Source organism: Triplophysa dalaica, chromosome 4 (assembly GCF_015846415.1).
Source record: "Triplophysa dalaica isolate WHDGS20190420 chromosome 4, ASM1584641v1, whole genome shotgun sequence".
Lineage (NCBI taxonomy): Eukaryota > Metazoa > Chordata > Actinopteri > Cypriniformes > Nemacheilidae > Triplophysa > Triplophysa dalaica.
In genome coordinates this window covers 3,560,240-3,570,390 of record NC_079545.1, presented here as the reverse complement: position 1 = coordinate 3,570,390, position 10,151 = coordinate 3,560,240, and the positions used below count along the sequence as shown (strand labels likewise).

Sequence of the window (10,151 nt, the reverse complement as noted above, 5' to 3'; positions counted from 1 at the left end):
AAACCCCGGATGTTGAAATATTTGTGCATAAGTGCATGAAAATACAAAGCGCATATAAGACAAACCGATATTTGCTTTCTAGGATCATTTCAAGCCATTTTACAATTTAATCATAAACCACACAAGTGAATGTGGTTTAAATGTGTTTTTATCCTTACTCCACCGAGAAGATAGTCGTGTTTACCCATGATTGGGTTGCCACCGTCAACTTCCATTTAGCAATGAAGTTCACGACTTCCCGAGTGTCTGTATCTCCATGCATAACTGGAATGAAAGGGATATTTTTGGAAAAGATCAAATAAATGGACCAGAGACCCCACCCAGTCACAACATTAGCTGATAAGAGATGAAAATAATAGAACTCTGAATCCCTCTTTCACGCACAACAATCTCAGACAAATGACCATCGGTGTGGTGATGGATCTCTTCTGGATATTTTTTTATGATAACCCACAACTGTTTTACCAGTTCCTGAACATCCCTTTTGCTCTACTGTTGTACTATTTAGCTAGACAGGGACATCTCTCAATAGTCAGCAGGTACAGTATTACCAAAAAGTGTATATCTTTTTTGGGGTCCTTTGTGAAATATATATTTTTTAAATTCATCTTTTTCCGAAAGGCATGTTTATTTGACGCTGGGAGGCTTCGTCCTGGCTATCGCAACGATGGGTCCATACAGTGTTCTTCTGTTCTTCAGTGTTAGTCTTGCTCTTTTTCTCACTCATTTTCTGGAGCCAGTGCACATCTTTCGATGGACTTTCGGACTACAGATGTGCTGGCAAACGTTCTGGCATTGCTACATCCAGTTCCAACTATATTGGCTTCAGGAAACACCAGACTCGAGGTATTTTATGAAGTGATTTTAAAATGCGATATCAAAATATATCACAGCGTAATAGTCTTATCCTTATCCCGCAGGCTTTTGTTGGCCACGTCAGCTCTGATGTTGATGACCCAACGTGTTTCTGCTCTGTCTCTGGATCTTCAGGAAAGAACCGTCTTTAGAGGATTTCAGATGAGCACCATTTCATTTCTGAGTTACTTGTTTTGTTTCACGTCTCTCCTCGGAGGACCGCTTTGCAGTTTCGACACTTTTGCGGGGTCTGTTAGACAAATGAGCCGGACTCCACCCTTGGCCACCTGTGTGGGTAATCTCGCATCAAAAACATTGCAAGTTTTCCTTTTGGTTTTGATGAAATATTTTCTAAATTTGCTCCTGAAGTCTTCTTATACCTTGCAAGGAAACAGCTGTGCTTTTCAAGATATATTAGGGATTTGGATATTAGCCCTGTTACTAAAAATGAACTATTATGCACACTGGAAGGTAAGCGAGTGTGTTAACAACGCTGCCGGCATGGGTCTCCGGGGAAACAAGCGAAGTGGAAAAGCATCATGGGACGGGTTGTCTGATGGCAACCCATGGGTGACGGAAATGTCAAGCCGTCCTTCGGTGTTTGCTCGGGAGTGGAACAGAACCACAGCGGAGTGGCTTCGGAGGATGATCTTTCAAAGATTCGACAGATTCCCGTTGTTCATGACCTTCGGGTTCTCAGCTTGGTGGCACGGCCTTCATCCAGGACAGATTTTGGGCTTTCTCATGTGGGCCGCCACTGTGCAAGGTGACCACAAGTTACATCGCTTTCTAAAACCAAAGCTAACATCGCTGTGGAGGAAAAGGCTGTATGTGTGTCTAAGCTGGACTTTTACTCAGCTGACCACTACATGTGTTGTTGTTTGTGTTGAGCTACAGAGTTTAGCGTCCGTCAGACTGCTTTGTTCTTCATATTTCACTGTCTTTCCACTCCTGAGTGTTCTCTCCATTATAATCCTGTGAAAATGTATTTGGAACGTAAAAACTGACCAACAAACAAATCCAATATCAATTTTGTTGTATCGTAGGATGGCTTTTTATCCGTGATTGATAAATCACAACATTTATACCCTTTAGAAAAAATTATTACACCTGAGAAAAAGTTTGAGTAATCAATTCATGTAGGAAGTATTAGTATTAGAGGAACATTTCAATACCACTTGGGACTAAATTGGAGCACTTTTTAGTTGATAAAAGTAGGCCTTTACTTTTAGGGATAATTCTGAGAAGTACATAAAAAAGACGAAAGTTTGCATTCTTTCTTTTTAGTCGAAAAGAAGTAATGGCACACTTGAATACTCCACAAAACGACTTTTTGTAGAGGATGTGTTAATTTAGTAAATGCATTAATTCTTTGTAGAAAATCACAAGCAGTTTTCATAAAAACAAAACAATATTCATATAGTGTTGTTCATATAAATGCATCTAGAATTACGCAGTTCAAGTATTGTCTGCATTGCTGATGTCAGATCATGACACCAATGATTTCCAATGACAGACAAATGTCAACTGACACAGCAAACTATAACTTTATTGCTCCACTTTAGTCAGACACATTCGCAGCTTCTAGTTTTTATAGAAATATGATATTCCATATACATGGTAAAATTTGAAAATTACCACACAAAATCATAACCAAATCAAATGTAATGATATTGATAAAAACATATTCCTTAATCAAAGTGGGGCAGTGATACTGATGTAATACGGTCAAATGTGTTTGTTTCTATCGTTGCCATCAATTCGAGTCGGAATATCGTATTTACGAGTTCCACGCACGTAAAGCTCAGATGAAGTCGCGTTAACTACTCGGAATGAAACAGGAGTTGCTTAAATGTAGATCAAAATAATGCAGTGATGGTTATGTGTGTTAATTTATGATTCTTCAAATTCTGCATGTGATTTTTTTCGTGTAGCCTACACGTGTTTGGGAAAAGTAAAGTGGGATAAAGAAAAAAATGAATGTCTTTTGTAAAGGGAGACCTGTCTGGACACTTATATATGTGTATTATAAAATGAATTTATAATCAAGAAACTAGTAGTTTAATCATATTTTTTGTAATTTCCAACATGACTTTACTATTACCCCCATGTGGAAAAGTAGATTACATTTATACGACAATAACCACTGTTACTGATGTCACACTGCCCCCCGGTGGCCAGCTCTGCAAACAGTTTCTAATATAAACATCACCTCAAAATGTTTGTTGTTTGCGTTTAAGTGTATGGCAATCAACTCATAAGTAGATGTCTCTGAGACACTTTTTCTCAACCTTCTGTATATCATGTCGTCTATATATTAATGTGCTTCATGGGGTAACAAAAAAAAGGAACTGGTTTTATTTCAACCATAAATATTATGAAAAATAACAAGACAACATGGTCTTATACCATGCAAAGAAATGGATAACAACTACAGTTTGCACAGAAAAACTAGTGATTAATTATGCTTGTTGATGTCGTGCAGTTGATGTTGCACTCCATAAACTTCCAAGTAGCACCTATATAGGTAGAAACAGGTTCTCCGATTGGCACAAGTTAACAACAATTATAGGTTAAAAATATGTTAACAATGAGGTTACGGTGTTAAAAGGACAGTTCAACCAAAAATGAAAAATCTACTAACATTCTCAAAGTGGTTTATCGTGCAAGCTTGCCGTAGTGATCCAAGCACTTCTTCTAATGAACAAACCTGAAGTTTACTGTCATTTTAAATATGATCACTGACCATCTCATGTATACAGAGGTGACACATTTAACACAGATATATTTCAATGTCTAACTTTTTTACTTAAAAATAAACAACAAAATAGTTAGTGAGCAAGCACATAAAGAACCAGCATTGAAAACAATCTTTTTATTATATCCTTTTTAGATATGATTCACAACTATAAGCTTATAGTAATGATTTATAAATTGGGCGTTCAACTTAACAGGAAAGTCATTAAGGTTAATACAGTACCTGTTGCATTTAAGTAAAAACATTAATACAATATCTCTCTAAAAAAACACTTTCTATAAAAAAACTAATTGACAATATAAAAATGTACTTTTAAACATGTGTACGGTCGGCTTTCATGATTTGATAATCTGTGGTGTCTGAACATGAATCTGTTTGTTTCACAAGGAGTTTTTTCCTCTTCAACAGTCTGTCAACAAATACTACGAAAACCCCAGAGAGGACGAGACAGAAGCCAGACAAGTAGAAACCAGCACTGAAGTCATCGGCCCAGTCCACCAGCCAACCTGAGACACAGACAGAGAGAAGAAACATGAGACACAATTTACAATTCATGTGTTATCCTTCCCCATTTAATGAATCCGAGCTGTCAAAACAACCCGTTCTCAATAATTGATTAATTACCGCTACAACATCCAAGCATACGTTTTATTTTATTATCGAGGGAGTATAGAAACTGTACCTATAGTGATTTAACCAACAATAACTGAACATTGAAGCTGTCGACAGAACTTTTATGATAGAGAACGGTCATATGAAAATATGAATACGTTTAGCATAAAAAACTGCAAATATTATTTTTATAGTTATTATAATATACAGTATATTATAATTAACAAACACGTAGCCTTAGCAATAAACTGAGATAAGTTTAAGTTGAGGAACAAAAATTTGGAATTATAAAAAATAAATAGTATTAATAAAAGCTAAACTAAAATTAAATAAATGTAACTTAAAGCAATATTAAAAATAAAGAAATAAAATGATAAAAGCACATAACAAAATTTAAAGATTTAAACAAAATAAACGTGAAAAATATAAATATAATCAATATGAAATATTCATATTAATACAACTACAACAAATATTAAATTATAACTATAATGACTAAATGATAAAACTATAATTATAAAAAATATTCTAAACAATTTAAATATTTTACACTAACTTTGCATAATGAAATATGAAGATAACAGTGGTCTGTGTATACATTCATTTATTTTCTCAAATAATAAACTCTCACCTGCAGCTGGTGGTCCCACAAATCCCCCAGAGCTCCGCAACAGCATGAAGAGCCCAAGAGCGCTGTCAAACCCATCTAGTCCAACAATATCCACAATACTTGTCACATGGATGGCCATCACACATCCAAACAAGAATCCGTACATCGAGGAGAACACCAGGATGGCCCAGTAGTCCTGTGCAACAGGAAGCAGAAGTAGCACCACCCCTCCAGCAGTGACCACCATGGTCAACAACTGCAGGTTCCTCATGAGGCGTAGGTTTGCCAGCCAACCACATGCAAGTCTGCCCAGCAGGTCTGCCAGCGCCAGCACTGACAGGACAGAGGCGGCCCAGTACTGCTCCATGCCCAAGCTGTTGGTATAGGGCACCAGAAACAATGGTGGGATAAAGAAACCTGCCGCGGCCAGGATGGCAAACACGATGTACAGCAGCAGCTCTGGTCTCTGAATCAGACACCATTGGAAAGTGATTTTTTTAGTCGTCCCACATTGATCTTTAGAGTCTTGAAAAGAGTTTTGGGTGACTGAGTTTGGTTGCAGGGGTCGCATTAGAGCACCACACACACACAGATTCAGCTGAAGACCTCCGATAATGAGTAAAGCCCCCCTCCACGTGTAGCTTTCGATGAGCCACTGAAAAAACGGGCTGAAGATCATGGCGAACACGCACTCTCCGGAGCTCGCGACTGCATAGGCGATCGGACGCCAGCGCTTGAAATAATGGCTGACCATGCTGTTTGCTGGTATCCAACATAATGACATTCCAAGACCTAGAACACACCAATGCACAGTTCGCCCATAAATAATCAACATTTATTCACCCTCAAGTTGTTCAAATCATGTAAATGACTCGTTCTTCATGAAACACAGAAGAAGATATTTTGAGAAATCTCTATGCGGTTTTGTATCCATACAATAGAAGTCAATGGAACCAATATTTCTTTGGTTACGAAATTCTTCGAAATATATTTTTTTGTGTTCTGTAGAGGTTTAGAATGACATGAGATATTGAAATTACCTTGGAGCACACCCATAGACACATACATCCAGGGCAGACTGAGGCCCAAAGAGGCAATAATCATCCCTGAGGAAGCCAGGAGCCCTCCGATCATGATGACGCTCCGTTGTGACAAGTGCATACTGATAGCGCTAGCGAGAGGAGCTGATGAAGAACAAAGAACAAAGCTGATGTTCAGACTGTAGCATCTTTACTGTGATGACATCATCAGTAGGCATAAGAAGTCAATTTCAAGGGGGTTACACTGGTTACAACTGTGAATTGCTCGGGATTCAAACATGTTGGAAACATTTCAGAGGAAACAAGTATACACCCATCAACAACATGGGTTTTGGCTACTTAAATGCAGAAATCTTACATATTGTGCCTTTAAATATGCTTTTCTCACCTCCTAAATGAAAAACAGCAATGGTGGTTGAGGTCACCCATGAGGTAGTGCTGGTGTAAACACTGTAGTGTCTTTGGATGTCAAGGAAGAACAGGCCAAAGTTTTTTAGAACAGCAGCGGTGAGGCCCATGATGAAGAAGGCAGAGGTGACCACGACCCATCCGTAGCCACCATCTGGTGGCTCGATCGGGCGTTTCTCCATCCTGGATCTGATAGCCTCTTCTCGCCCTCTGCAAAGTCATAAATCACCATACTGTTAAGCATTTGTGTCTATATATGTAAAGGTTATGTATAGCGTTAAAACTTAAATTCATTTTAATTTAAGTAGCTAATACTTCAATTTAACAGCCGAGAACTCCACTCCGTCCTCTCTAAACAACTTCATCTCCCTCTGGGTTCAAAATGAAAGCTGTATCTTGTATGTCACTTTGGAATCTAAAGTCAGTGTTGGTTTGTGCCAAGATAAAGGGCATTCAAGGCTTGTGAAAACTCCAGCTGTGCAGCCCGTTTCAAATTTACATCACTTTATTTGCCTTTGTACAATAAAACGGCAGTCTTCTGAATGTTGCCAAACAAATAAATATATATTTATAATACATCTACTTATATTGGAACCATGTGCTCATACTTTTCAATATTTAAAAAGTGTTAATTTACTGTGAATTATTGAATACATTGTTATATTAATAATGTATTACTCTACATATTTTAAAATACACCGATGCAGAAAATAGTTTTTAGGTTCAAGAAAAATGATCCTTTTTGTTTCAATTGGTGAATTTGTGACAACATTTCTCCCAAATTCCATAGGAAAATTAATAAAAAAAAATAAAAAAAACGGTAACATGACAAACCGATCAAAGTAACTAAAAAAGATGAGTGTACATCTTAAATACTATATGACTTTGTCATTCCTAAGTTTTTTTTTGTTGGATTTCAACAGACACACTGGACTGGAAAGGTTGCAATTCAATTCAATTCAATTCAAGTTTATTTATATAGCGCTTTTCACAATGTGTATTGTTTCAAAGCAGCTTTACAGGGGCAAACAAGAAAAACAGAAAAGTTAAAACACAGCACAGTGCATGGTATTTATACAACGAGTAAGTTCATTCTAATAAATAACATCTAATTTCTAAATAAATAAATGAATGAATGCAGTCTCAATGCACACAGAAATGCTGATTTACGGCAAAACTCAAGTCTCAGTCTCTAAAGTCTCTATTAAATGATTGAATATACTTACAATTCATATATGAGAAAATAAATTTTCTGTTGAAGGGGATCCACTACCTCCACGCCTCAGTGCTAGCTGATAAACACATATTCAAAACTACGGTTGCAAAAAGCAACCCCTGAAACACACCAACAACTTTCATTTGTATCACGACAACGTCCATGAGACTCCAGTCATGTTACAACAAGACATAGATCATGACATCATCGTCTCGCCCAAACTGCAACCGAGAAGCCATACTGAATTCTCCAATGAAAGGCTGCTTACCCCTGTTAAGCTATTCATGGAAGTGGGAACGATGCCATTCTCGCCTTTCACCTTTCTCGCTTCCCTGCTGACACATGCTCAATCCTCACTCCTCACCTTACAAATTTAGGGTTAAACCCATGATGCTTCACAGATTGTCAATTCATCAACACAAGGGGAATTGATGAGCTCAAGGGGGAAGTGTAGTTTACAGCAAGAAAACCAGTGCTCATAGGGTTCAAATGCTCAGTTACACTCTTATAATTGGTTGTTAATTCAAATAAATGATGTGCTATGAAAACCTATGTTACACATTATTCATCATCACAAACTCTCTTGTTGAATGTTTTGTGCTCTTGAATCATTTGCATTTTAAAGAAACGTCTTATTTCTTTGTTGTCAATCATTTTATATAAAGCAGAATTGCCTCTGTGTATGAAATGTGCTATATAAATAAACTTGCCTTGCCTTGATTCATGTCATAAAATGCAACAACAAAAATACACAAAATAAAAGACTGGCAGCATTATTTATTACTGCGAAAAGTTTGCAGCAAATATCGCGATAGCAGGGTAATCAAGAGGTAAAAATCTGATATTGTGCCACCCCGGTTTTCAAGATATTTTTACAAAAGTATACTAATTTTTTTTATTATATGCTTATTTAAATGTATGTAGTTGAATTACTAGTTCTTGAGAAATGTAGACTAACGTTACCATCTTAAATTAAAAAATATATTGAGAGTGAGTGAATAGCCTATGCTCATGTTTTGTGTATATTGTCTATACTCCATATGATCTGACATTGCTCGCTGTGGATGTGAATAGTAAACTCTGTAAATATTGCATTTGTTTTTTTTAAGAGAATTCCCGTCATAAACGATCCTACAATATCTATACAAAATTGAATCACGTCTGAAACATACACTTACGTCAAAGGCGCGCGCACCCTCCTGTTCTGTGCTGTTCACGGTCAGGATGTCCCCATGTTCATCACAAACTGCAGAGCTGAGCCGACTAAATGTAGGCAGTTCTATATATAACCTCGCAACAATGCTGACCACGCCCCCTACAGCCGCATGCTTAAGGTCGTAAAATAAGAGCGCTTCTGCCTATTTGCTGGTGGCCGCACTTTCGCCAATATTTCACAATATCCGCACCACATACCCAGCTAAATTAGACGATACTTACTTTCCAGAACGTGCCATGAATTAGGTTAAATGTAAACATATTGGGTCTTATTGCAGAAACCACAGATAACTAGTTGCCGCATTAGCATCTGTTTCTTTGGTCTTCCGCCATATTGGAAAGGTATGAGCCGGTCCGTTAGGCATGGTTGCCAACGCACTGTTGAGGCACCAAACATCCTAATTCAGAATATAACATAGCCATGACTCAGAAACCTGTTTCGATACTTAAAGAAACAGTTCACCCAAAATCAATCATCATTTATTCACCCTCAAGTTGTTCACAAGAGAAGAATGCTTGCGAATAGTTTTGGGCCACCATTGACTACCATCGTAGAACAACATGATTTTTTCTATTAAACACAAAAGAAGGGATGCTGACTACCCCTTCTATGGTAGTCAATTGTGGCCATGATCTGTCTGGTTACAAACAGTGCGTTCATCAGAACAAAATCACAGAAAATGACAGAATTTTTACTTTTTTGGGTGAACTGACCCTGCAAAGGCCTGGCAAGTTAGGAAAGTGAATGTTTTTAAATCGGTAAAAGTGTAGTAATGTTTTTGGTGAATGTACCATTGTTAAAATACAGTTACTTGGAAATTGTACATTTTGGGTTAATATGGAAAACATTTACAGCAGTTAAACTATTGATATTGCAGTAAAGCTATCTCTCAACATTTACCTTGATAGATGTTAACTCAGGATTTAAGATTTCAGAATTTAAGGTTACATAAAGATTCTGTAATATGTCTCATGTTCTCCATTTTTTAAAGGGGTGATCTTTTTCTAGTTTTACACAAATGTAATATAAATCATAGGGGTCCACAAAATGTGTCTGTGAAGATCAGCTCAAACAACACCACAGATATATTAATATACATGCGCTACATGCCCACTTTTGCATGCGAGGAGAAACGCGCTAATTTGGTGTGTGTCTCTTTAAGTGCAAGCGAGCTGCTAGTCTCCGCCCCCTTTTCAGCAGAATTTGCATCCAGAGCTGTGAGCCTGTGCTTCCAGCGACAAAACTTTAAAGTATCGTCACAACAAGGAAACTAGAAACAAGGTCTCGTCTTTGAACATCAAACACATTGTTTTCGATAAACACACCGCTTTGCCATTCACGAAGCCCCTCCGGTCCCTGTTGGTCCGATCACATTCGGGAGAGAGAACACGCGTCATTGTGTGTTGGTCTGTGCAGTTAACAACATAACAGTTCGT

The 10,151-nt window shown here is 37.6% G+C and overlaps 2 protein-coding genes across 3 annotated transcripts; one reads left to right on the top strand and one right to left on the bottom strand.

Moving 5' to 3' along the window:
• Positions 1-417: 417 nt before the first annotated feature.
• Positions 418-1,836, top strand: mboat4 (membrane bound O-acyltransferase domain containing 4). The gene is made up of 3 exons (XM_056747214.1): positions 418-539; positions 622-846; positions 921-1,836. The coding sequence occupies exons 1-3, from the start codon at positions 418-420 to the stop codon at positions 1,834-1,836; spliced, it is 1,263 nt and encodes a 420-aa protein (XP_056603192.1).
• Positions 1,837-3,190: 1,354 nt separating this feature from the next.
• On the bottom strand, positions 3,191-8,768 carry zgc:114041 (uncharacterized protein LOC574425 homolog). Of its 2 annotated transcripts, none has more exons than XM_056746501.1 (5): positions 8,678-8,768; positions 6,264-6,493; positions 5,876-6,019; positions 4,857-5,627; positions 3,191-4,119 (listed from the first exon to the last, which is right to left on the bottom strand). In XM_056746501.1, exons 2-5 carry the CDS (start codon positions 6,463-6,465, stop codon positions 3,926-3,928), a joined length of 1,311 nt encoding a protein of 436 aa, XP_056602479.1. In that variant the 5' UTR covers positions 6,466-6,493; positions 8,678-8,768; the 3' UTR covers positions 3,191-3,925. The 2 variants fall into 2 exon arrangements, with proteins under 2 accessions (XP_056602479.1, XP_056602480.1); XM_056746502.1 differs by having other exon boundaries at positions 8,672-8,729.
• Positions 8,769-10,151: the final 1,383 nt, after the last annotated feature.